This window comes from Coturnix japonica, chromosome 2, assembly GCF_054131305.1.
Source record: "Coturnix japonica strain WE chromosome 2, WE-NBRP24, whole genome shotgun sequence".
NCBI classification, from domain to species: domain Eukaryota; kingdom Metazoa; phylum Chordata; class Aves; order Galliformes; family Phasianidae; genus Coturnix; species Coturnix japonica.
Genome location: NC_140664.1, coordinates 133,605,286 through 133,632,398, shown reverse-complemented (window position 1 = coordinate 133,632,398; position 27,113 = coordinate 133,605,286). Strand labels below are relative to the sequence as shown.

At 42.7% G+C, this 27,113-nt stretch overlaps 1 protein-coding gene across 24 annotated transcripts in view; it reads right to left on the bottom strand.

Moving 5' to 3' along the window:
* Positions 1-1,293: 1,293 nt before the first annotated feature.
* Positions 1,294-27,113, bottom strand: part of KMT2C (lysine methyltransferase 2C) — a 166,540-nt gene continuing 140,720 nt past the window's right edge. For 15 of the 24 annotated variants that reach the window (XM_015852848.3, XM_085538968.1, XM_015852852.3 and 12 more), the window contains 23 exons: positions 25,052-26,868; positions 24,239-24,350; positions 23,736-23,814; positions 23,561-23,624; positions 20,538-20,770; positions 15,912-17,624; positions 15,243-15,455; positions 14,555-14,719; positions 13,193-13,334; positions 12,549-12,696; positions 11,937-12,115; positions 11,686-11,840; positions 11,306-11,558; positions 10,630-10,769; positions 9,975-10,079; positions 7,679-8,798; positions 7,027-7,163; positions 6,632-6,774; positions 6,199-6,367; positions 4,868-4,984; positions 4,105-4,178; positions 3,708-3,816; positions 1,294-3,472 (listed from right to left, as the gene is read on the bottom strand). In XM_015852848.3, the coding sequence (XP_015708334.2) occupies positions 3,380-3,472; positions 3,708-3,816; positions 4,105-4,178; positions 4,868-4,984; positions 6,199-6,367; positions 6,632-6,774; positions 7,027-7,163; positions 7,679-8,798; positions 9,975-10,079; positions 10,630-10,769; positions 11,306-11,558; positions 11,686-11,840; positions 11,937-12,115; positions 12,549-12,696; positions 13,193-13,334; positions 14,555-14,719; positions 15,243-15,455; positions 15,912-17,624; positions 20,538-20,770; positions 23,561-23,624; positions 23,736-23,814; positions 24,239-24,350; positions 25,052-26,868 (7,480 nt within the window). In that variant the 3' untranslated portion in view covers positions 1,294-3,379. Of the gene's footprint in view, positions 3,473-3,707; positions 3,817-4,104; positions 4,179-4,867; positions 4,985-6,198; positions 6,368-6,631; positions 6,775-7,026; positions 7,164-7,678; positions 8,799-9,974; positions 10,080-10,629; positions 10,770-11,305; positions 11,559-11,685; positions 11,841-11,936; positions 12,116-12,548; positions 12,697-13,192; positions 13,335-14,554; positions 14,720-15,242; positions 15,456-15,911; positions 17,625-20,537; positions 20,771-23,560; positions 23,625-23,735; positions 23,815-24,238; positions 24,351-25,051; positions 26,869-27,113 lie in introns of those variants that run through there. The other 9 variants (XM_015852851.3, XM_015852850.3, XM_015852849.3 and 6 more) reach the window with 9 other exon arrangements.

Below are 27,113 nucleotides of genomic sequence, written 5' to 3'. Positions count from 1 at the left end.
CCCTCTCTGGCTGTGCTCCTTGTTGCCATCAGCAGGGCTGGCATTGATGTGGGCCTGCGCCCTCACAGCGTGGCTCTTCCCTCATTCCCACTCTTTTCTTCACAGCTGCATTCTTCCTTCATTCTTCCTTTCATCTCCTGCAGGGTTTGGGGGTTGTGGTGGGATTTGGTTGGTTTCATTGCTTGCTGTGCTTTTAACCCCTGCTTCAGCCCCCAGGGACCTCTTCAGTGCTGCTCTAACCTGGATGCTTCTCCCTTTGCTGTGTTCATCAACCAGAGGCAGCTCTGCCCTTTCACTGGGGTGGGGAAACACTTCCCAGCCACACATGTATCCCAGCACTGGGTTATTTCATGGTGGCAGAACAAGGTGGGAACCACAATACCACTGGAGTGACAACAGCACTCAGCCCTTCCCTGTGAGAGCAGATCACCTGTGACAGCCTGATGGGTCCTTCAGCCAAGGAGAGAGAACTGCAGTAGGATCAGTGCCCTCAGCAGGAGCTGTTTCACAAGGCAGGGTGCAGGTAAGCAGGGGTTGATCACCAACCCCAGCAATGGGCTGTAGCAGATTGATCTCCAGACAAAGCATCATGCTGTAAGTCAGGCACCAGCCACGTTCCTTCCTTCCATGACAGTCCCTGCAGCCAACCGCAGCCGTGGGGACACAGTGACAGCTGGGCCTGGCAGTGGGTCGGGCTGCAGGCTCAAGTACTGTGTTCAGTTTGGGGCACATCAGTACAGAAAGGACATTGAGGTGCTGGAGCAAGTCCAGAGAAGGGCAACAAGGCTTGTAAAGGGCTTGGAGAATATGGTGTATGAGGAGAGGCTGAAGGAACTAGGGCTGTTTAGTCTTGGGGAAAAGGAGACTGAGGGGAGACCTTATTGCTCTCTTCCAGTATCTGAAAGGGGCTTACAGTGAGAGTGGGGTTGGTCTCTTCTCACAGGTGATAGGATGAGGGGAAATGGCCTCAAGTTGCACCAGGGTAGGTTTAGATTGGATATCAGGAATAACTTCTTTACAGAAAGGGTTGTTAAGCACTGGAATGAGCTCCCCAGGAAAGTGGTTGAGTCACTATCCCTGGATGTGTTTAAAAACCATTTGGATGTGGTGCTCAGGGATGTCATTTAGCAGAGGGTTGTTAGTTAGGGTAGTATGGTTGGGTTGTGGTTGGACTGGATGATCTTTAAGGTCTTTTCCAACCTGAGCAATGCTGCAACTCTGTGAGGTGCTGGAGAGGAGTTGTGTGGGGCCAGAAAAGCAGCAACACCCCCAACAGAAACAGGAGGGAACTGATTATAGATGTAAAATATTTTTATTTGTAAATGCTGATCTTCTAAATCTGTTTCCACAAATTCCAAACCCCAGAACACTCTGAATGCTTCAAAAAAAGTCTTGGTTGGTTGGTTGGGTTGTATTTCTTTTTTTTTTTGTGACATTTTTCTTTTCTTTTTTTTTTGCCAACATTAGATACTATTATACAGAACAGGAAAAAAAAAAAAACCAAAAAAAACAAAACAACAAAAAAAACTGTAGGACAAATACTGGTAGGATGTCGGAATATTGTACAAGAGAAGAAAAATATTCAGGAAACAATTTCATACAGCTATTTATCAAGAGAAAAATATATACAATTGATTTATTCTGTAAGATAAAAATACATCATGCCATATACATTACAAGGTCAGAACTGTAGCACTGAATATACCAACAGTTTACAGTCCACTTTCATTGTGCACACAAGGAGAAAAAAAAAAAAAAAAGAAAAAAAAACGAAAAAAAAGAACTTCATTTTCTTTATATTTAGTCTGTGAAGTGTCAGTACCAGAATCCGAAGTACAAAATAAAAAGCTAAACCTGCTTCCAAACGCGGATTAAACCTCTACAAGCCAACACAAAACAGTGTTTTATTTTACTTTTTTTATTTTAAAGAAATGTAAACAAACAAAATAAAACCAATCCATACAAACACATCTTTAAATTACACTTCCCACACCCCCAACTGACAGCGTCCTGCAGCCGCACGCGCTCCGTCTCCGCTCTTTCTCCTTTTCCTGTGCATTCTACGCTGTTTTCATGCTCAGCATCCCCCTCCTCGGGCCTACTTTTGCTGAAGGAAAAACCCCAATGTTCAGCGCCTCCCTCATGATTTCGGGTGGTTTGAGCAGTTATTCACAGTTATCACCAATTTTAAGCACAAAAAACAAACAAACAAACAAAAAAAAACAACAAAAGGAAAAACCTGACTGAAGAAATAGGGATGCAACAATATAATGCAAAGCAAAGGAGTCTACGTTACCCTCAGCGTCTCCAATAGGCAGAGTTGGAACACAGGGCGCGGGCTGGAGGTTTGGATTAAGAAATCTGCAGCGACCACAGTTGGGACTGCTTGAAACGTAAAGGAAAAACCAACAGAACCCTCTGTTGAAATGGAGATTTGGGTTGTTCCGTCACCGTAAGCACATCTGTCTGGTAGCGCGGAGATCATATTGTGACATCCCTATTGATGGTTGATAATGAGCACCCGAACTGCTGCGGAGTCTGATTGATAGCATTTGGTCAATAACTATTTTTTTATACTGTAATTATTTTTTTTTTGTTTTTTTGTTTTTTACTTCCTCAAAATATTTACACTTTTGTACAAAGTAACAGAGTTTGTTAGTTCTGCAGGTAACAGCAGCAGCTTGGCTTTCTTCTAACTCTCTTTTTAAAAATAGCTTCATTCACTTATTCAATAATAAATACAAAAAGGTTCTCTTATTTTACAGAAATCAAAAAACTACAATAAACTGACTCATGGAATCAAGTATTTAAATGTATTTTAGTGCAAGTTATTTTTCCCTTAGCTCTATCCCTAAGGAAGTCGTTTCAGTACATTCCTTGTTCAGTGGTGTCTACTTTTATTTAAAACTTTTTTCTTTAATTAGAGGGCCTGCCCCTTTATCAAATAAGGCTGTGGCCAGCACTTTGGACTTCTCCCTTTCGCTGGTGATTTCAGTCTTACATTCATAAATGCCCACCTGCCCGCCGCAGGTAAGCACCCGGTTCTTTGCCCAAGTTAAACAGTTACTCCTTAGTGAGCTCAAAAACAAAAGTGCTGGACCATTCCGTTAACTCAGTTTAACCTCCGTGTGGCTGGAAAGTCAGCTTCGGATTTTGCCGGCTTGCTTCTGGTGCTTGTTTTGCTTTGTGAGATTGGTTTCTTTTCTTTTGAGATCCTGGAGATGAAATCTGGACTTCCAGAAGTGATTTCTTTATTATTATTATTATTTTTTCCTTTCCCCCTTCAAAAAAGGCAACGATTTTCTGTCGACAAAATCAGAACGTGAATCACTTCTTCCCAGGGACAAGCAACCCTCAAAAGACAGCAAGGAATGCAATTCTAGTTCATCCATTTTCGGCAGTTTACGGCTCCACAGTGACATGGAATCTTGTGCTGGTCATCTTCAAAATCAAACTTATAGTCATAGCAAAGCTGGAAGAAGATTCAGGAGAACTGTTATAAGGCAACGGGATTTTACCACATCCTTCCTTCTACCTACAGTTCAGATGGTAAAATACACCAGTGTTCCTCATAGGAACCGGCAAGAGTTAAAATGAAAATGGGAAGGGCAACATCACCTCCCCACACAGCACAGCTAGACTGCATGGTGCCAGCATCTAGAAATGAACTAGCAACAGTGGGGGAAAGCCAGATGAGATGGCCCTACCTCCTCCCCTTTCTGGATTCTCCTGCTGGAGCTAATGATAATCTTGTGTCCTCTCTCAAAAGTGACCACCTCCGCCACGCAGTTGGGGGCACACGAGTGGTTGATGTACCTGTGAACACAAACAAGGAGCATTTCAAAAAGGTGAGCTTATTGAAAATGCAGCGCTGGGGGCAAATCTGCACCTTCTCCCCAGCTACCGTGAAATGTAAGGAAGGCTGAGTAATGCTAACGAAAAAGATGAGTCCATTTCAGTGAGACAGTCTGCAACGTTCCAGACCACAGAACTCTTGTTCCAAAAGTCACCAAGAAAGCAGAAACGCATGTCCCTGACATGCAGCCCCAGCAGGGGGATGGGGAGAGCTGAGGATGGGACAGAGCTGTCCCCAGAGCCACCCACCTTGCAGGACCTCCCGTCAGGGTAGCATCAATGACGTGGTCGTTGTCAATGCGGAACATGTACACCCCACGGTTCTGAAACACACAGTTGGAAGACAGACCCGTGTAGGTTTTCAATAGTCATCAATGATAGAAACAAGCAGCACTGGGGGTTATCTCCAGAAGTTGTTCTGCCTTCACACCTACATGCTCGCTTGGGAGAGGGACTCACACACTTCATCTAACAGAGGAACGCTGACACCAACCGCACTGTTTTGTGAGGGGACGAGTGGGTCAGCCATGTCTACCTGTCCAAGTGATATTTCTCTCCCATCCAGTACTAATAGCTTGGATTTCTGTACTGCCTCACATCAGGGATATTTACATGCATTAACCATTATGAGACTGTTGAGTTACAGAAAGAAAACTGCTTTTAATTTAAGAAAAGAAGTTCTTGTTAAGAAGTGGAGGTGCTGACATCCCCCTGACAGTTCTCTCTTTGTCCTCCAGGAAACAGCATACATATCACCTGGCTGTGATGCTGTGAGATGTACTGAACATCTGAGCACACGTAACAAACCCTGCAGACATGTCTGGCTGTCCTTTTTAGCCTACTGCTCTTACAGCACTTATAGCACAGCAGCACACATAACTCTAAGGACCCGACTCCTACAGTCATCACAGCCCTGTCTGTCTCTTCCTAACCCCTGAAAGTGGCAGCATTTGTCCATTTGAAGAGCATTTGGAAGGGGAGAGAAACAACAGGGAATAAACACCCCCAGTACCTGAGATTCATAAAGCTTCTCCTTCCTGTTCGCTACCTCATTCCGGATAATCGTTCCAATGTACTCAATGACCATAGTGTGCTTTTCAATGTCTCTAGCAGCATATAAGCCCAGGCCCTACAAAAAAATAGGCTGAGTTAGAAATTCATTATAAAGTGACACTGACACTGCATTCCTCACCATGCCCCCAAAACAGTCCTGCAGAAAGTCATGAGAGAAGTCAACAACCCACAAAGAAAATTGCACAGGAAAACAGCTCATGTGGTAACAGCGCAATGAAGGATGCAGGTTTACAGTAAATACTTCAGTAAAACATACTTGGCTGCTGCCTAGGTAAGAAAGCAGGCTTCTCTTACACCTCTTACACCTTATAACTGACTGTATGAAGATTAAAGATTCACTGAAAATTAAAGTAGGCCTTCCTAGAGCAGAGAAACATATTAGTAACACAACAGCACAGTTAAGTCCAACCTAAAATAAATAATATCAATGCTCATATACAAAAATCACAGAATCATGTATAGAATCACAGAATGGCTTGGACTGGAAGGGACCTCAAGGATTGTGAAGCTCCAACCCACCCACCCCCTTCCGCATGCAGGGCTACCAACCTCCACATTTAATACCAGACCAGGCTGCCCAGAGCCCCATCCAACCTGGCTTTGAACATCTTGCAGGGACGGGGCATCCACAGCCTCTCTGGGCAGCCTGTGCCAGGGCCTCTTGTAAAGAACTTCCCCCTGACATACAACCTAAATCCTCCCTCCCTCAACTTAAAACCATTTCCCCTTGTCCTGCTGTTATCTACCCTTTGAAAGAGTTGATTCCCCTCCTGCTTATAGGCTCCCTTGATGTACTGAGGGCTGCAATGAGGTCACCTCGCAGCCTTCTTGCAGTGCAGTCTGTGGAACAAACCCAGTGACAACAATCCTAAGAACATTCTGCTTTCTGAGTGCAATGAAGTGCTGAAGCTCTCCTGATGGCCTCATTCCTCATTGCTCAGCTTGATTTGCATGTCTCATACTTTCATTGTACATTCACATAATTATTAGTTTTCATGAACCTTTTGAGAAATATAGCAAAAACACCTTGAAATAACGTAATTCATTTTTTTCGAGACAACTGCAGCAAATCATTTTTAAAGATATTTACAACAATTAATAAGATGTCTTGCTTGGGACTCTGCTGTGATTCCCCACATCCGAATCACCAGATCTTGGGAAAAGCTTTGAAGGAATTTTGCGATTGTTTCATTTCATTTCTTAACATAAAACAAATACATCCACTACACATCAACATTAGCGTGGGAAGTGCCAAGAATGAGGACTGACCTGAATGCGAGAGCGAGCCAGGTACACATTGGACTTCCACTCTGTTTTCATTTTCCGGTACTGGGAGGACTTGGAATGGACGAACTGCTTACTGTAAGGCGCGTTCAGCTCCCCTGTGACTGTGCTCTGAAATGACTTCGATGTGCTGGTGCTATTCAAGGTGTGAGGCCTGTAGAAGTTGGGCATGTAACAAGAAAAAATACAAGAAAAACTGAAGATTTCTCTGAAGACAGCCACAACAGCAATGCAAAACTCTTTGAGACATACACACACTTAAAGCCAGCTAGCAGAGACAACACAGCAACTCCTTTGATTTGGGCATGCACATACACAGCCAAGGACGACAGGGTTTGTAAGCAGCAGACGAAAGCACAAATAACCCTAAGCAGCCTATAAACCCTGGGCTGTACTATGTGAAATTAAAACAAAATACCTTAACACAAACCTCTTGACATGGGTACTCATTTTAGGCTCAGCACGGGCACAGCCCGTGGGGTTGATGGCAAGAGGAAGTTCCATTAAGGGGTTTCGGCCATAGCGGAAAGTATAGTTCTCACAGGCCTCAACCCCTGGGAGCTGCAAGAAAACACACACAAAAGAAAAGAAAATACGAGTAATTATGTGTTAATGACAAGTAACCAAATATTCATTTCTCACTTTTTCACTCCGAGGGTGGTGATGCGCTGGAACAGGTTGCCCAAGGTGGTTGTGGATGCCCCATCCCTGGAGGCATTCAAGGCCAGGCTGGATGTGGCTCTGGGCAGCCTGGGCTGGTGGCTGGTGACCCTGCACATGGCAGGGGGTTGAAACCAGATGAGGAGGACTCACCGACTCTGCGATCCTCGCCACCGCAGACACCGTCAAACCAAAGAGGTCCTCGCCCTTCAGATAGCTGGGGAACAGCTGCAGCATTTCTGACTCCTTCCTAACTGAAGCAACGGGTTCCAGGATTTTATCCCACACACCTACACAATCACATGGGAAAGAATTACGAGGATCAAAAAGAAATCTATTGTACTGGTGTTAAAACTAATGCTCAAAGATAGCTGGAACCTGGAATCGATATTGAAAAGGCATTTTGCCATTGGTTGTATAAAAGAGCAAGTCAGTGTTTCCAAAGCAAAATGGAGAATCATTTGGGATGTGCCGTTCTGGCTTGAAAAAATTCCAATCAATGTTTGTGCTGCACCTTTCTTGGGAACAGAGCTGGGAAACCTTCAATTCCATGCCAGTATTACTACACGTTTCTCTTTAGGGAACTGTGGGCTTTCTGAAGTGACAGAAGAGATTCTCCTTAGAAAACCTGCACAAGGTAGAATTAAAGAAGGGCCCTGGAAGCTCATTACAACCACTACGCTGCAATTTCTGAAGTAGATCAGTGTCTGCAAAATCTGACTGACACATTCATCAGACGTGCGGAAAGTATCACTAGTAACAAATAGCAAACCAAAAAGTCATTGCTTCAGCAGATAAAATTTACCTTTTGGCGTCGTGTCGCTAAGAACCAGATCTTCATGGCCTTGCTCCACAACCTTGATGACAAACAACGGGAGCCCATCCTTCTCCTCAATGGAACATAGATAGCGGCAGCGCCTGTTGGCATACCTCATGCTCCAGTACAGCCGGCTGGCCTCGTAGCCCACAGGGAAGAGTGCTTTGGAGGAGTGAAACGCCTGCATCTGCTGCGGGAGCAGCTGACCCACGGCGTGGAAAATCAGGCTCCCCACTCGAAAAGTGTGGTCGCGTTCTCCCCGCTGTACTATGCTGGCGATCTGCCGCACCTCGTCACGCTGCACGTAGACCCTCCTGAAGACTGCAAAGTAACTGAGTTCTTGCTCGTGAGTTCCCTTTGGTTTGTGCATGGGGCAAAGCATGGTCTTGTCTTTAAAAAACATGCATTGTGCTTTAATGGCACAGGTAAAGTGATAAATATTGGTGCACCTTAACCTGTGACAACCGCTGGTGGCACCCATTTTGTGACAGAACATGCATTTCATTTGCAAGCCTCTTCGCAGGGCTAGTTCCACGTTTATTAAGGCACCAGCTTGTGTCTCGTAGACTTCTGTAGACCAAAGAGCACAGTTCAAATGGACCCAAAGGTCTAAATCCAGGTTAAGAAGCCTTGCTGGTCCATCAGTTAACCCATCACCTTCCTCATGACAGAAGCAGCATTTTCTGTAGTCTTTAGGCACTGGGTCTGGTTTAAGGGTCGTGCCCAATTTCTTAAGAAATTCATCTATTTCTTCTTCACAAGGAGGTTTGAATGATCCTTTAGGAATCACAATCTGAATGCTCCACTTCTTCCACTTCATTCCTTTCCATTTCTTACTCGGAGGCCGGCAGTCATCAAGACTGCTGTGTATTGCTTTTAATTTGGGTTTGAGTTTCACCGTTACCTTAAGCTCATCGGGTTTCGCCTCCACCTTGGCTGCTTCAAATGCAGGGGGGAAAATGATTGGAGGTGAAGATGACGGAGACACTTTTTCCTGCAACTGAGGCAGACAGTGGACATCCAAAGTGGAGATGTTGTTGCTGTACTGATGGAATGCTTTAGGCGGCCTCTCCTTCATTGGTGACTGTGGCAAAGATGGAACCGACTCCTGGAAAACCAATAGAGAACTCTCAAGAAAAGAATCCCAAGGCAGTAAGTTGCTCTTGAAAACTTTCACATCAGAGCTGAACTGAAAGAGATACTCAGAATGCCTAAAGCTGCAGTTCAGCAACAGAGAAAGGAGTCACCTTTACCTGTTTTATCATAACTTGTGCTGGGATACAGAGCACTAAAGTCCTTCCGGTCAAGGCACCCTTCAATTCTTAACATGAAACACATAATCCTGCATACAGGCTTCAAATGTAAAACTAATCAAATGCCCTAAGCAATGGAATTGAGAGATTTCAGGTTTTTAGCTGTTCTTTGCAAGCGTAGTTATGACATAAACAACTAAAAATATGGGTCACAGAATTAATTTCAAGAATATGAAATGTGTTATTTGTTAGAAGGGAAAGCTGAGCATTAATTCTATGTATTTCCCCGAAAACAAGACAAGGGAATTCCTGCAGGGCTCTGGATTAACCATAGACCTCCAGGTCTTAACAACTCAGTTATAGCAAACAAGAATTAAACCTGCAGAGATTTGTTAATAAAAAAGAAATAAATAGGAAGGAGAAGAACAGCAGTTTGGAAGTGCTCAATGTGGTTTGTGTAATTAATCTTGAAAGAATAAATGAAAGGATTAAGAGGCTGAACATGACATTTAATTAACTTAATTAAGTATGTGGTGATGCACTTGAGCAAGCATGTGGATGTAAACACATTTATTTTCTCATCCAGTGCTTTTTTTCTTTGATTCTTCTGAACAAGTAGGAAAGATGCATTTGAAGGAAGGCTGCATATCCTACAGTGAACACATGGCCACGTGGGAAGCCATTAACTAGGTAATGCTTGGAGCACGTTACCAACTCTGTACAAGTGCAGGGAAAAATGTAGACTTGAACGACAGCAAGTAGAAACCAAGTTAGTTAAAATAAGTGGTCTTAAAACATCTCTTTTGAGCATCTACTTGAAGGCCTAACTTAGCTTATAGTGGCACCTCAACCAGAGATGTTCTGTCACTCATCTCCGTTAGGTTCTGTAAATACAAAACGTACTCTGCTCTGCTGGTTCAAAATTTCAACGTCTGAATAAAAAACAATTCATTTATAAAGCCTCAAGAACAAAGTAAAGCATCCCCTGCCCATTTCTCCTCATTTAAGGCCTGCCAGCATTTGATACTTACTTTGTTCTCTGAGTTTTTTGCTTGCACAGCTGCTGAATAGAGAACAAAGCAGTTGTTGCTACAGAATACGATGTCCTTCATTTTATCAGACCCATCTTGGGAATCCTGGGGATCAAACACAGAAGATTATCAGAAGTGCATTTTAACGCTGCTCTTCACACACTAATTGTAATGAAGCAAGAAACTGCCCACCTTTTCATTTGTAGAACATTTGTGAAATAACGAGTGCTGCTGTGATATAAATACTCATTTGACAGATCAAACATTAACACCACCTACAGCCTTGTTCTTCAGTACTTCACCACAGAAATTCACTTATCTGCCTTTAACAGAAGTTTAACAATCCAAACAGAGCTCTAATACCATGCACCCATCTGCTCCACAGGCACAGTTGCAAAATAAAAGCCCATTTTCTTTTATCTTTAAGATGAGAAAAGAATGTCTCGTTTCATTCTAGTCAAAGATTGTTTGTCAAGTTTTATCTATTGACCCATCTGCAAAGCATTACTGGGAATTCCATGTTCTTCTGACTACATGAACCCATCCATTTTATATATGAATTCTGACTGTACACCTGTGTTGCATAACCACCTCAATCTTACTCAAAAAAAGAGCTGGTCATGACATGCAAGAAACTCTACTTCCATTGCAGTACCTGTTTCAGGAAAGGCAGGTCTTTGAAGGACTTCCGCACACCACTGCCAAGGACGACTACTTTGCAATGAGAGCACCACCGAGGCCTCAGTGCTGAGCTGTCTGCAATATTCTGACTGTGATCCTTGTAGCCAGCAATACCTGCAAAATAGGTGAGTCTGTTAGATACCAGAACAGATTAAAGCAACCCTATGAGAAATCACAATGCTCTCCAGTGGCTGAGAGGAGAAGAATCCTCCCGGATGGGGAAGGGGAGCAAACTTTAAATTTGATCCTGATGTGGAGATTGTTTAAATCAGGTCAAATCACCTCCATGAACAACAAGGCAACGATAAATTCTTGTATATGAGATAATTAACTAAAACAATGTAGGAATATGTGCTTAAAAACTTGTGTCAACCAGCATGGTAGCAACCTTCTAGAACAACGTATTTAAAAGCAGACTGGAGAAAAATTAATAACACTGTGCAATACTGAAAGAAGTATCTGATGTGACACAGGAAATCAGAGATGGGCCCACGACCCTACTGTTAATATCAGGAGCAGGTTGGCACGTACTGATCACACAAGAAAACTACTGTTCAGAATGAGAATCAGCTATTTAACTTGTGACCAGGAACGTATAAGGTCGACATGGATTAATACTGACTCAATTAAAAGAATTAATGTCTACTTACCATTGCTGTTTGCAGCAAATGGTATATTGGGTTGCTTCAGTCCATAAGACCCTGCAATCCTGGCAGGACCCATGGATCCTGCCTGAGGCCCCTGGAGCAGTAAATGCTGTCGGTACTCAGCAGATGGGTTCACCCTGTGACTGCTGACTGCTGCCATGGAGGATGGGACATCTGGAGCGTTACTGACCTCGTAGCTGTTGGGAATTCGGACGTGCAGCAAATTGGAGAATGCTGCTACAACGTTGCTAATATTCTGAAAACAATAATAAAAACATACCAACCACCATTAGAAGGCTGCAATAGCTGTTTTTATTTTACTATGTAAAGAATATACTGACTTCTGCTGTACCTTATGTATTTAACACAGGTTCATTTCTTACCTCAGCAGCTGTGGGATGTAAAGTAATTGCTACAGAAATAAGGCCAGATTTAGGACCATTCTGGGGTGGTCCAAGCTGGGAGGCAAAGAAGGCAGAACCAGGTAATGCTCCTGAACCAGGTTCTGCCTTTATGTAATTCCTTTTGGCTTCTGAACCTGAAATTAAAATGCAACACACCAGGTTAATCCTACAGTTAGGAGGGAAAAAGTCTCCTTCTAATTTTATAATTGTTCACTCTGCTTCAGTCTCACCTTTCCCAGTACTGCTAGGTAGGATGGGAATGATGGGAGATGGTACAGGTTCTGGGTTCTCCTCCTTCACAACCGACAAGTCTGGATACCTGCTTATTTCCATTCCCACCACACTTTCAGGAGAGGAAGATGGAACAAAGCTGTCAGGAGTGTCCCTGTCCTCACAGTGATCTTGAACCCTGGAACAAAACCCAGAAAAGCTGTTTTGGAAATGGCCAAAAAAACCTCTGTGAACCAGTAATATGAATCTTGACAGTGACCACCGTGCTTCTTGGTACTAGTTATGGAATGTAATTTAGGTGGTAGGCTGCTAAGTCTGGCTAATACTTCAGTGCATAAGATGGGTTACTGGGAAAGATATATAGAGGAGAAGAGAGGAACTTAACAGGATACTGGGTTTAACAACAGCACTAAGTCTCCTTTGTCACTATGCTGCTCTCTCACATGGAATGCTAAGAGTGAACTGGACCGAATGATTCTGCTTTGTTCTCTGAACTGTATGGCCATGCAGAACGGATTTTGTTTCTTCACACCTTCACAGACTCATCTCCTACTGAAAGACTGCAGAATCTGTTCCACATATGTTACTTAAAGATGTCAAAGAAAACCTACCTTAACTCCTCCTGATTGTTGTGAGGTGGTGTTGGAAGGGAAGCAGGAACATCCACAGTTTTAGGGCCCTGAGCCATCGCTCTTGCTAATAAATCATCTTGTGGTCTGAAAGGTAACTGGAACTGCTTTGGTCCCAGAGCTTTGGTAACTAAAATCAGAGAAACACAACAGAACAAAACATCTGTGCAGCTCTTCTTACTGATTTTCAGAGAGCCATAGTAGTGGCTCCAGATACAACCAAGGCATCCAAGGCATTAACAGCAGATGTTAACACTGCTTTCATCCACTTGTAGCTTAGAAATCTGTGATTTATCTCATCGCTTTACAAAAAAAAAAAAAAAAAAAACAAAAAAAGACAACAAATTTGTAGTGGACATCACAAAGTGGATTCTGAACTTATTCATTTCTTAGGAGTGCTTCTAGATCCCAACGTCTTTTCAAAAGGGAAAGAATAAGCTTATCACTTGACATTACGCTGGTATAAAACAAAACTGGGTGATAGTGATTACAAGCTTAAAAAGAGCCTGGGCATAATGCCTGTATAACAGTGAACTATAGGATCCAAGAAACATCACAGTTATCCATTATGTAGTTTGCTACAAAGTTGACCCAGCTATAAGGCAAACAATATGCATTAGCCTTACCATCGTGGCCTCCCAACATACCAGCCTTGCCAGCAAGCTCTTCAGTGGTTGCAAAGCCATTTACCAACTTCTGGCAGGCCACAGGAGGTGGTGTGGGTGGAAGAGAGGCCGGTGGTGTTGGAGGATTGCTCAGATTGTTCTGCTGCAGGAGAGAGAAGAACAGCAAGTTAGCTATGAAGCACAGCGTGAAAACTTGCCATGCTCTACTAGTAGATATTGTAACCCACTCCCTTATTTTAACATCCAGAGGTACCACTGATAAACAGTGACAGTCAATTCTCAAATACGCAACTAAATATGTGGAATAACTTCCTGCTAGAAGAGACACAACATTTTCTTACTATCAAAGATACTACAGGAGAAATAAAGTTTACGCGAGAAGTAAATTTTCCTGATAGAGAAGGTAAAGCTGAATTATTTACATAAAGGCACGAAGAACATTTTTATGGACTTTTTGGGAGCCTCAATAAGTTCCTACAGTTTAAGCAAAGATCTGATCTAAAGACAGAGAGCAGTTCTAAAGGGGCTCTCCATCACAATAAAGGAGTTACACATTTTCCACTAAAAGGGAAGCTGACTCACATTAGCACAGGACAAGCTTTTGCTGAAGTAGTTACCATGGAGAACCTCACTCTGCAAGTTCACACTCATTGCTGTTTCTCATTAGCTTACTTAATTGTCCATACTTTAAACCAAAATTAAGTATAAATTTCAGTATCTTCTCTCATTGCAGTCATGCATACAAAGCTAGAAAGCATTATCCACAGCTATGGTAACATCTGCCAGGTCCCATTCTCAGCCTAGAGTAACTATTCTCAGGCTGGAATAAACACCAAGTACCAGACCTGATTCCCTGTCTGCTCTCTTGCTGCTGTCCCACCATTGCCATCCTGATCTCAGAGGCTGAGTCTTAAATTCTGTGGATTATTTGCTCATCAACAAACACCTTTTTTTTTCCCTCAGAGCTTTTAGTTCGAGCTTAGCGGACAAATGAGAAAAGCCTATTTCCCATTTGATTCACATTAAGAAATACTTAAGTGCTTTCAATGACTTTGCAAAGTACTGGGAATTCAGCCTTTTCTGCTCCATAAAACTGTAATTACAATTTTCACTCTTTAGCATCCACTCGTAAGTGGAACACTTGCACATTTTAACCCATTTACAACAGTTTCTAGAACTGATTTCAACTTTCACAACAGTGAAACAATGTCTGCTTTAACACTGATCGGCCTATCTAATTTAACAACAGAAGATGGTTCTCTTCTGCTTGCAAAGGGCACAAATCTAAACCAACTCGCAGCAATGATGTAATGAACTTTTCTCTCAAGGAGCCCACAGAGGAAATCCAGATTGAAGCTGTACCTTGTATATGAGCTGGGAGTAGTAATCTGAAGCCCCATCAAGGGTAGCGCTACCAAAACTTCCTACAAGTCGATTTCCAGCATTTAGCTGGCCACTGCCATAGGGAAGAAAGTGTGCAAAGCTCACTCCAATTATTGGTTCCATCAAAGGTAGGAGAGAAAGCTGCTACATTGAAAGTAAAGAAAAAAGGTAGAAATTAGTCTAACTATAAAATTGAATAATCACAGACACTCAGTTGTTAGTAGTTTCTACTGCTGTTTTTAAAGGGAGTTTACCCACTATCAGACAACCATCACAAACTCAGGCCCCTCTCCTTTTTCAGGCATCAAAGATTCATAGATCACTTTAGGTTGGAAATGACTTTAAGGACCATCTAGTTCTAACCCCCCAGTCAGACGGCCTTCAGCCCAGGGGAGCCACTGCTCCCAGCTCTGTGGCAGCTCAGCAACAGCAGCAGCCAAAGCAGGCAGGAATTCCATGGTTTTGAGCCTGCTGAACACATGCCACGTCAGTAGATCTTCCAAACTGAAATAAATCCAAGCCTTTACACTTTCTGCTTCTATAGAAGTTACAGCTACACCCTGTACTCAGAATTCAACACCATTATCCATTTGGTTTTCACAATAAGAAACCCATTCTTTTAAAGCATCCCCTTGATGAGCTACCCAGTGTTGTGTTGTGTACGTACTTGTTTGAGATGGATGAACGTATCAGCATTGGGGTATATGGCCTGTTTTTCTTCCTCCTCTTTTTTCCTTTTCTTGGACCGAGGAGCTGCCTTTTCTCCTGTCCTCTGAGTTCGTTTATTTCTCTGTTTCTTGGTTTCGTGTCCCACATCTGCTCTCTGAAGTTGGCTGTTACTACACCTGAATGCACCTTGCAGCTGGTTTCCTGCAGTTTGCTGGCCGTAAAAAAGGAAATGAAGCAGATTTTTTGACTATATTATAATAGACAGTCCATTCTGCACAAGCCCTGACACAAGGACGCTCACAGCTACTCCTGTCATACATTTACCTAAGTTACCTGCTGCTCACAGTTACGTTTATCAGTTTTCATTTATTTTGAATGTATTTACACCTGATTTCAAGGATGTGTTTAGAGTTGGGAGACTAATAGGACAACAGTGTAGACACTAGAGACTATAATAAAATAATTGAAGTATACTAAGTCTCAAGTGTATACTACCTCCATAGAAAGCAATTTTTCAAGTTGTTTTAAAAAGTCTTATAAATTATTAACCCATATAATGCCATTAACACAAAGAATTCATGCCTCCTTCAATTAAAAATAAGCAGAGACAAAAACCAGCCTTTGAGAGCTGGTAACCACTGCAGAACGAAAGCAGGGAGAGGCTCACCATTCCTTCGACTGGACTCTGCTTGTCCGTTAGCTTCTTCTCTCCAGCAGCCTCTTCTTCTGTTCGACAGCCACTCTCTGATTTCTGGTTCAGAAGAGATGAGGACTTTTTGTTTTTAAGCAGGTGCTTGAGCAACTCGTTCCCTGACTCCCCTTTGGCTGCTGGAACACTGGCTGGCTGTGCTGGACTCTGAGCTGAAGAGGGAGGCTGAGATGAGACTTTATCTTCTTCCACCTTAACAGTGCTTTGATTTTCTGTTTTTGGCTCAGTCTGATCTGAGCACTGATCGGATTCTGCCTTTTCTAGTTTAACTTCTTGAATGCCAGCAGGTGTGTCTGGTTTGGCCTTGTCAGTGTCTGTGCTCACATTTGGCTGTTTTGGTGGCAAGCTGCTGCTGGGGAGCTGACACTCCAGCTCTGGAGAAGCCTGGCTCTCTGCTGCATTAGATGTTGATGGACCTGTTACCTCCACTGACTCTTGCTCATCTTGATGACGAGGCAGTTCACTAGGGGTATTAACGGTGGGGGTAGAGGTAGAATCAGAAATGGTTGGAGTTGACGGTGCAGTTATATCCGAATGGGGAGTCGATGGGGCTTTTATTGATTCAGCATCATCATCCTTTTTCTTTTTTCGTGTCCTTTTCTTTTTTCCTTTCTCTTCTGGAATTATGTCAGAATACAGCTGGATGAGGGACTGGCTCGACCCAGGGAAGTTTGCTCCCTGGGGTACACTTGTGTCTGAACCACATGAGGCACCACTGCTTAGTGCTGCAGATGAAGGAACTGTAGATGAAGGTACAGCAGGAGCAAATGGAGGCCTGACCTGGTTCTGTGTAAAGGTGGCCCCAGGAAGACTCCCGTGAGTTTGTTTTACATTATGGAAATTAGAGGATCCACCTGGAACAGCAGATGCATCAGGTCCAAAAGCTGCAGGTCCCACTGGTCTCCTCTCATTGCTTTGCAAGAAATTTGTGGCAGGAGGTGAGTTCACAGGACCCTGTTGCAGCATCTGTCCCATTTGCTGCTGTTGATGCTGTGGAGATTGCTGAAGAGGCCGTGGAGTTTGTATGAAATCACAAGGCAGATCAGAATTGAAGAAAGGGATCTGAGACAAGGATGTTCTGTTATTTAATTCAGACCCCATCATGCCATGCTGTTCCAGTTCCATTCTCTGCTGTAAAGCCCTCTGTCGGTCCACCTCCTGCATAAGCTGAATACGTTGCCGTTCCTGCTGTTCCCGTAAACGCTCCTTTCTTTCCCGCTCTTGGAAACTTTCACTAAAAGGGTTATTGTCATCAAACTCCACCCTTGGTGGTGGTCCTGACTGTGCAGTTGCATTTGGACCAGGCACAGGAGCTGCTGTACCGGCAGTAATTGGCAGCGGTGTCATTGGAGGCTGCATCCTTGCTGGGTTAATGGCAATATGACCTGCAGGGGGATTTGTAGACTGCCATCCAGAAATACTGGGCATTCTGGTAGGGTTGGACTGCCCCGGGATCACCACGGGATGCTGCTGATGCTGGAGCTGTTGTGCCACCATGGGGAAGTTTTGCTGATTCATTGCTGGTGATGTTCCTGCTGGAACCATTGGTGGTTGAGTCTGGACTCCTGGCATTATGGCATGGTGTGCCATTCCACACTGCTGCTGCTGCTGCTGCTGCTTGATTCGATATTCCTCAATTAGTTCCGCGTGTTCTTTCTGTTGCTTTCGAATCTGTAAATTAAAGAAGTCATTACTCATCTTTGACATGCACTGACTGTAAAGTATCATTAAAACATGCATCTCAACAGCAGGAAATGAAGCTCATGTGAAAACAGGACTTCTGTATTGCCTTTTTTTCTCTCCCTTTCTAAGGTTATATATACCAAAATTGCACTGTGCTAGACAACACATAAACCTGAAATCAAAGAGATCCTTGTACAGATCCTATCTTCTATGTAACAATAGCTGGGGACAGGTAAAAGGAAGCTGTGATAGGTGATATTCACATGTCTTCATACATCTTTTTAAAGATACAGCTGAAAAGAAAAAGGTTGCCAGAAAACAGTGTGGCAAAACCCCATTTCCTCATAGGCAGAACCCCAAACATCACACAGCGGAGGAAAATGGCTGCTGCTTGAAAACCTTTTATGTCAGGATGAAAATGAACTGGACTTGGATGCAGGAAGTCCGGTGACTTATTTTTAAGGCAAATGAAAGGATATGATGGAGTCAGCATGATAACAGAAAGAAACCTGGAAAAGATACCTAGCTATGCTGCTCCCTAAGAAACTGAAAGGGCTTGTGATCCATAATAATTACTTGGTTAGTAATGCATGGGCTGTGGAATCTCCCTCTCTCTCTTCCTTTCTCTTTGTTAGATTATGACTTCTGCAGTTCCATTTGCTGTTTGTACTGATGTGAAAGTCCATAACATAATTCAAAATGTTTGAAAGCACTCTCCTGTATCTGGGGCAAGAGAGAAACTACAAAGCTCAGGCCAAGAGAGATACTATAGGACACAATACAGAATGCAGGACAGATGAAGCCCAAAAAGCTATTTAATAGAGTAATTTCAGGTCCAAAATGACTTACGAGTTCTAGTTTGGCACCAATACTGCCAGATAGACTGAGCTACTGCATAAAGCCACCAAGTGGATCCATCTGCACAGCCCAGGGCCCCAGGACTTTTCACTTGATACACTGCCATAACTGTGTCAGCTCTGTTTGATCAAACAAGGAGGCATCCAAACCACTATGCTTGGATATGCAGTGGTGACGAGCCCTGTGACTGTACTTGGAGGTAGATGAGACCTCGCAGGACCAGTAGCTCTGCAGACCAACCTAGTGATTCTCCCTGAGCAGTGGAGAATGATATAGAGCTTATTAGCACAGGCACAGTGCCACACCAAAGCAGTTAAGCTGCCCTTGCCATAGAAACAACACGGTTGTGTCTGCATGGCACAGTGCCTGAGCCAATAACCCCGTCAGACATAAGCTCACATTGCAGAGTCAGCTCCAGTTTCTCTGTGTCTGTGACCAGAAATTCACAGGGATTTGATAGTTTTCTCTATAGATGCATACAGTCTATCCTTTGCAAAACAAACAAAAAACAGAAGCTTGATTCCACAAAAAGAACTGATGATTTAACTGATTTTAAAGAGTGATGAATTGTTTTATGTAGAAAGTCCTTGAAAATATGCTTTAATGAAAACTTATTAAATAATTTCTATCTTGGTGCATATGAAAGTGCTGCTTTTGATCTGGATGACTGGTCTAAATCAGAGCTTTAGCCTGATTTACAAATAGCCTTAATTACAAGGTACTGAAGGGACCTGCCAGCAATACCTGCCAGCATTATCAGCCATTACTCTGACATAACCCCCTGTAAGAGCAGATTGAAGTGTAGATGATGAAGATGGCTGAAGTTAGTATTTTTGTGTTCATTCTACTTGTTCTTCATTGTAGAAGAAAAAAATAATCCTTCTCCTGCATAGGGAAAAGACAAACCAACACATACCCCATCCAACACATGCTCTGCCTTGAGGCAACACAGGAGCAAGAACTTCGGTGTCAGGTATCACTCGGTACTTCACTCCAAGCAGCCTCCTGCCAAGTTCTAACCTCATATTAATAAAAGGTAAGTCTAAAGTGTTTCAGCATTTGGCAGGACTACTTGTTCCCAACTGACAATGAAAAGATTCCCCACCTGTACAGTAAGGAAACACCACACCAGCTCATTTCTAAATGATGACTTGAAGAACACAGCTTTTTGTACCGCTGGCCAAACCATTGATATATCAAAGTAATTGCAGGCTTAACTTTAGTCCCATTTACTATAATTACAGTTACAAGATGCAGCAAGTGAAATTCCAGCTCAATGTAAAGAAAGAAAAAAGAAACCCACACAGTGAAAGTGGTTACACATTGCAACAGGGTCCCAGAGAGGCTGGGAAACCTGTGCCTTTGAAGAATCATCCAAACTTGACTGACATGGCCCTGAGCCATCTGATCTAACCATGAAGTTCTCCATCGATCAGGAGACTTAACTGGATTATCTCCAGATATCCCTTTCCCCTCTGCTATTCCAGGGTATGGTAGCAGATAATATGCTAATGATAAGTACCTAAAAATGAGACAGATGATAAAACCACGCTAACATTAAAAATGTAATGAAGAGAGATTTTTAAGGAATAACATTTAATTGGCTTATTTCCAAGGGGCGCTGATTACATAAAGACAACTGAAAAAGTCAGAGGTAAGAAAGCCAGTCCATCTCGAAACAGAGCCTGATGTGCTTAGACTTTCCTCCTTAGCAGCCTAAAGCTTACACTTCTGTTTCTCACGGCTCTAGGAACTCAGTTATAAATCATTTTGCTAAAGAAATTCTCTTCCCAAACTACAACAACAGCTTCTTGTCATAGATTTCACTGTCATGCATTCTCCTACAACTCCACTGCCATTGGTGATCCACAGTGATGCAGCTACACACAACACACACGACGTATGATACAGAGCAGCTCCTTTCACAGAACCCGCACTGTATTTCAGCATTTTCAATTCATGTCTTAGTAGACCTAAGGAGAAGAGTCACACCAGTACAACAGCTCAGTATTAAGGTGACCAGTTTGGTTTCCCGGTGATTACCTGTTCGAGTTGTTTTTGGACCATACTTTGCTGCTCTGTGACGTGCTTAAGCTGCTCTGCATCCTCTTCTGGGAACTCACGACCAGCTTTCTTGGCCGTACGCTGTTTTGCTGAGAGTGCTTTTTTTGATTTCCTGTGTGCTCCAATTTGCTCCTCCAGGTACTTCTGCTGCATTTGAAGAAGCTGTTGTGTTTCCTGCAGCCATTCCTCATATTGCTTTCTTTGCGAATCATCTAGGAGACAAGGGAAAGAGCATACGATATCACCTCATTGTACTTTTTAGAGATGAAGTTTAAAAGTCACGTCCCCCTCTCATTTTATCAAACTTTTGGTCATGTTCAGCCAAGTCTGACAGATGAGTTGAGATCTCAAGAGATATTAAGGCTCTTGGAATGATGTCTGTGAAGGAGACTTCCTTTACTGAGTAAGTAGTTTTAACTTAGTCCCTACATTTTGAGAGACACTGCCCACTATCTGGTCTGCCTGCCACAGAAAAGGGCACGTGGAAGGACTTGGGTAGAGGGAAAGAGATGAAGGAATAAGGACACAAATTTAAATGAAATATTTAGAGTTAGGGTTCTGGTTAGGCTGCTGTTGGACTTGATGATCTTCAAGGTCTTTTCCAACCTGGGTAATTCTATGATTCTATGGTCTAATTATTTCTGATGCTTGCAGAGGAGTTTGGTACACTTAGAAATAACAACAAAAACAGATTTAAGAAAAAAATAAGAACATCAAAAACGTTCACCATAAATTCAAGAAATGAAAGAAAGACGATATATAGGACTGGAAACAAAGCCAAGTATAAAGCCAAGACCTGCTTTATACTTCAAAATTAAATCCTAATCAACCACTGATTGAAGAGAGCAAGGCAACTGGAAAAGCAAAGCACTAAGGGAGAGTTACAAGTTATTTAACCTATACCAGAAAGTGCAACAAACCAATCCTCAACATCCTCATCACATCACATTCCCCACTTACAGTAACAATCATGTGAGCAAGTGCAGAAAGGCATTCTCCACTAGTAGAGAAAGGCAGGCTCCGCTACAGTGATAGAATAGCAAGTGGATGAAGCACTACTTCCTCCCAGCTGAGACCAACTCCCAGCCACTACTGATCACAGAAACTAGAGTGTGATTCCAAAAGATCACTCATTTCTAATCATAGATGGCATCAGCTTCGCTTCTTTTTAATTAGGCAGACTGATTTGTTTTTAGAAACATCTGAAGATCTGGACTGTGTCACATATATCTGACTAATCCTTTATTATAAATTATAACAGAAGAAATGAAAATACACCTACCCTACCATGAAAGTTACTGCAAGAAAACGAACCAAATAAAACCCCTAAGTTTTTAACATCTTGTTTCCATTGTAAAAACAACTCCTTTTGACCATCAGCACAGCGCCTTCAGCATCAGTGCCTTTTTCCTCCCCACAAACAACCTCGCTCTCATTTAGGCTGTAACCGTGACATTACTCATTTTCCAAATGAGAAATACTGATCTGCTCGGAGCAATCCATCGCTCTCATATATTTTTCTGGAGGCAAAACAATCATGTCCAATAACACACTTCATTGGCACTGAGCCCAGAAAGCGAGACGTAGGGTTTGGTGACAGCATCATTTGTCTTGGGATCACATTGTAGCAATGAACTGGATAATCAGGAACAAGGCATGGAATTTTCCTTTTGTGGAACGTTTGTTTTATCTCGTATGAAGAATAAAGATATCCATACAATGGTATGATTTCAATGCAACCACCTTTTCCTTGTGCTCTGATCCCTACCACATTCCCTTTTTCACAGTCGTTGCGGTAGAAACAGTCATTGAACCTAACAGCTCAACTGAATCGATTCACAGAGCTATCTACAGCCTCAAGGGGCACTAATTCTTTCAGTGATATATGCTGTGAAACTAATCATGTAACCCAAAGGGACAGCTGAGTGGAAATGATGGAGAGTAACTGCAGATGGAAAGTACTGAAATATTAACAAGGTCCAGGTAAGAATAACTACTGCTGAAATGAAGAACAGATTTTCTCAACTGCTCAGAACCGCCACCCTCAAACCTGAGCCAGGATACCGCTGAGTGCCATTTACAACCTCACCAGAAATTAACACAGAAAAAAACTACTAAAGTTTCTCATTGCGCATTTAATATTGCAGCTTCTGTTACTGGAAAAGGTGAAGGTGTCTGCTTCTGTTTCTTGGTCATAAATATCAAGTAAAGCTTTTGTAGTAGCGCTTCTTTGTATGTGGTCTTCCTCTCCCAGCACACGCTGTGTTTTAATACCTGCTAATGATTCTCCTTCTCATCACAAAGACTAGGACTTACAGCTGATCTAAGGCAAGCAGAAGTAAGGAAAGCAACACACTAGAGCTATACATGTATACTATGCAACTGTGGTTCCCAGCCAATCTTGCTTAATTAATGCTTCGAAAGCTTTTATTGGTATTTTTAAAATGACAACGATGCTGCAAAAAACTTCTTGCTTTTTAAATAAAAAATAACCTATCAATAAAGATCCTCACTGAGTTCTGAACACTAGACCTCAATAGAAAACCAGCTGCCCAGAAAGGCGGTGGATGTCCCATGGGGCACCAATGGTCAGGCTGGATGGGGCTCTGAGCACCTGATGGAGCTGTGGGTGTCCCTGTGCACTGCAGGGGAGCTGGATCAGATGGCCTTTAAGGGTCCCTTCCAACTCCAAAGATTTTATGATTCTGTGACCTGATTTTTGAGGTAGCAGCCTGCCAGCAAAACGCAATTACTACTCTCACACAAACACAAATAATACTAATTAACTGTTCCTCCTGGTTCCCCTTTCCATCATGGTGCTTCTCCGAGGACAGTTTTCTACAAAAAGAGTATAATTTATTGTGCATTCATTCATGAACTGGCACTGTAACAATGAAACAATATGATTTTAAAAGGGTTGCTTTTTTTCGTGGGAAATCAGTTTATGGATATTATATTTAGAACTAGAAGATAAAACAGTGAATTGGTTGATGTGTACTTACTGACAAAACCGGGACCGAAATTAGGAGGATTGGGTCTAGAAATCTGAGGTGTCAAACTTCCATCCTAGAAATTTCAGAGAAATATACAGATAAGGAAATTAAATGATGATTCAATTGAAACAAAATCCAGTTATCATTATTTAAGACTTGTTAATTCCGCGTCAACTTGTATTACCTGTGTAATTGCCTGCTGCATGTGATTTTGGCCTTCGCTGGCCTGAGCCCCAGGCACGGGCTGACCCATGAAAGGAAACCTATTGATACACAGACACAAAATGAATCTGAAACATTTAATACTGGTGAGTATCTTAAGGAAGAGAGCATGCTGCTCTCAGTTGAGAAGGAAACATTTTATACTGAAAGGCGACAGAGCATGGATTTAGAACACAAAAAAACCCACCCTATTTTTATGGCACTGAGAAAAATCAAAATAAACCAGTGAACATAAGCTCCCCAGTTGGTATCTGCACAGGTGGAAAACTCCGCTACTGCAGTCACCCAGGTTTGGTTACAATAACATAAAATTATGGAAGCTCCAATAAAGAACTTGGGGTAGAGAATTATCTCACTGTGTTCAAACAGAGCTTACAAACACCTTTAATAAGCCATGTTTTCCACACCTCTATGATTTCCCTCCATATTCATCAGCCCTGAAGATGGCATTCAAGCATTGCCTACCTGTTCATTACCATTGGTGGCATCCCCATGTTGCTCTGAGCCATGACTTTATTGATCCCCTTTAGAGCTACCATTTTTGCTTTCATTATAGGATCAGTAATTGCATCAAAGTCTAGAAAAGAAAGACAGGACAGATGAGTTACATAACTAAATATTGCAAGTTATTAATTGGAACTGACTTATTTATATCTTGTTCATACATAAATCATCAGCAAAACAACCCAGCTCCATCACTATTTCAAATTACTTGTCCTCTTCATTTTGAATTTCATGGCTAATATGTTGTTTCATACACCCCCTAAGGAAAGTTAATCTGGCTGTAACTGTTCTTGTTTTCAGCCATAACACACAAAGAAAAGCAGATTGGGTTGAGAAGGGCTGTAGAATAAATCTGGCCTATGAGCCAAGAGATTCATAAATCCTATTTATAGTTAAAGAATCATGAAGAGCAGTTGTTCCTCAGTTCAACTGGCCAAACCAGCACATCATCACAAACATACTCATAAAACCTCTTCAGTCACTCTGTTATTATTGGTAGGACTACAGACAGAAAAGCACGTGGCATATGCTACATTCAGCATCTGAAAAGACCCATAAGCATGTAAACCACGCTCTCTCCTGCCAACTCTCCTGTTAGTTGGCCCAGTAAAGCTGGACAAATGGGACTGACCGACAGTCCTCACTAGGGAGTATGGAACTCTTGAGGTTGCCATCTATGCATTCCAATCCTCCACCTGCTTCATTTGGTACCATATAATGTTTAACTATTTAATTTTACATAACTAACCAGAACACAGACAGATCACCACATACCAATATTGGGGAAAAACGGCTCTGAACGCTGGCGAATCATGGCTTGCATCTGCCGCTGCTGCTGCTGCTCCTGCCTTTCCTGATCCAAAAGATCCTGCAGAAGAAGTGGCTGTTCCTCTAGCAGTAATGGTCTCTCCCGATTTTGTTGCGGAGCTAATGGCTGAGGGAGCATTATCTGTTGTGGACCAGATATGCCACTTGGGCCAGGACGGCTTGTTACAGCCACAGTTTGATTAGATGCCTGTCCTGTCCCAAAGTTATGATTAGCCGACTGACCCTGAATAAATCCTGGGTTCGGTGACCCTTGAGAAAAATTATGGTTTATTCGTGGAACCATGCTCAAATTGGAATTTAAAGTGTTGTCCAAGATCTGCCCACCAGGTGTCAGTAGTGTTTGAGGAATACCCGACGCGTGGTTCAGTTGAGTTGTTGGCAAAGACTGCGAGGGAGACGCTAACGTCCTTGCCTCGGCGTTATCTGAGCTTTCATTAGCGAGCAAACTTGAGAGGACTGGTGTGGACCCAGAAATACTGCAGGAACTTACTGCCCCCTGAACAGGCACTGGAGCAGATCCCTGAGTATCTGGACTAGGCACAGTTGTTTCTTGACTGGAAACAGCAGTAGTTTTGTCAGGGAATTCTAGCGTAGCAGGCTGCACAGGAGCCTTCTCTCCATCTTTTAACTCTGTTTCAGTAGCCTGTTGAGTACTTGTTGATTCTGCATTTCCATCACTTCTCTCATTTTCATTCTTCTTTTCCTCATGAGTGTTTGGGGAAAGTATTTCTGTTTTAATTTCATTCTCTGTAGTAGATTTCTTTGGCGAAGACAGGGTCTCAGGATGAGCAACAGTTCTATCCCCTTGCTCCTCTTTTGTTTCTTCTGTCTTGCCCTGGATATCCAGCTTGACATCAATGGGGACACTAAGATCTAATTCTTCATTAAACATTCCTTTCTTATCCCCCACATCAAGGTCTGGGTCTGTGTATGCAATTATATCAAATTCCCCAGATCTCAGAAGGTCATCAAGGTGAGGATCATTGGTTTCCAAGTTATCTAAAGTGTCCAGCTCATCCCCTTTTCCATCCTCTGTGTCTAGATTCAAATTTTCAAGATCTTCATCATCCAAATCCTTGACTTCAACCCCATCAAGGTCTTTCACATCCAAATCTTTCACAGCAGGATCATCAGGATCAAGCTTTTCTTCCAATCCATCGCTTGGCTGGTTGGGAATCTGCATATTTGCTGATTCATCACTTGGTGCAGATGAAGGCAAAGATGGTCCTGGGAAAGCATCAGCTACTGGGGGATTGCCTAGAGAACGTATTACAAGTGCGGGTGGGTTGTCAGGGTTGATTTGATCCTGCTGGGGTTGTGACATATGCTCCAATCCTGCAGACATCTGCAACTGGTTAGGCATACCTTGAGAATTATGTCTCAGTGGTTCTGCCTGTCTTGGGCCTGGAAATTCCTGCCTGGGTATAAACCCTGCGTGTCGCTGATGTTGCACTGCTGGATCCATAATGTTTGGTGCAGGATTAAAAGGCAGCCTTGGCCTCCCATCAGGAGCCCTGTGACGCAACTCGATAAATGCCTGACCCAATATATTGTGCTGCTGAACCTGAATTCCCTGTGGAGGAAAATGCTGAGCGATCCCCGATGCACTGTTTATTTGTGGATTGCTCACTGGACGAGGCAAATCAATAGACAGAGATCTTCTCAATTGTGGTGGAACTCCAGCACGTTGCATTGCCTGCTGAGGACTGAGGAAACGTTCCTGGCCTGATGGTGGACCATGGCCACCTCCTGGAAACCCAAATCTAAAATAAAGCATAAAAGATAAATTACCTTTTCTTTTCAGGACAGCATAGCCTGTCATACTTGACTACACAGCTATTCACCAAAATGCTTTACACGATACAGTCATTAAAATATTTAAATAAATATTCTGCTGATTATGCTTATATTTAAATGAGCTTTATGACTACAATAAAATAATTGCTTTGATTATGTTTAATAAACAACCTGTTTTAAATTCCAGACATAATGGATAGAAAACTCTGTG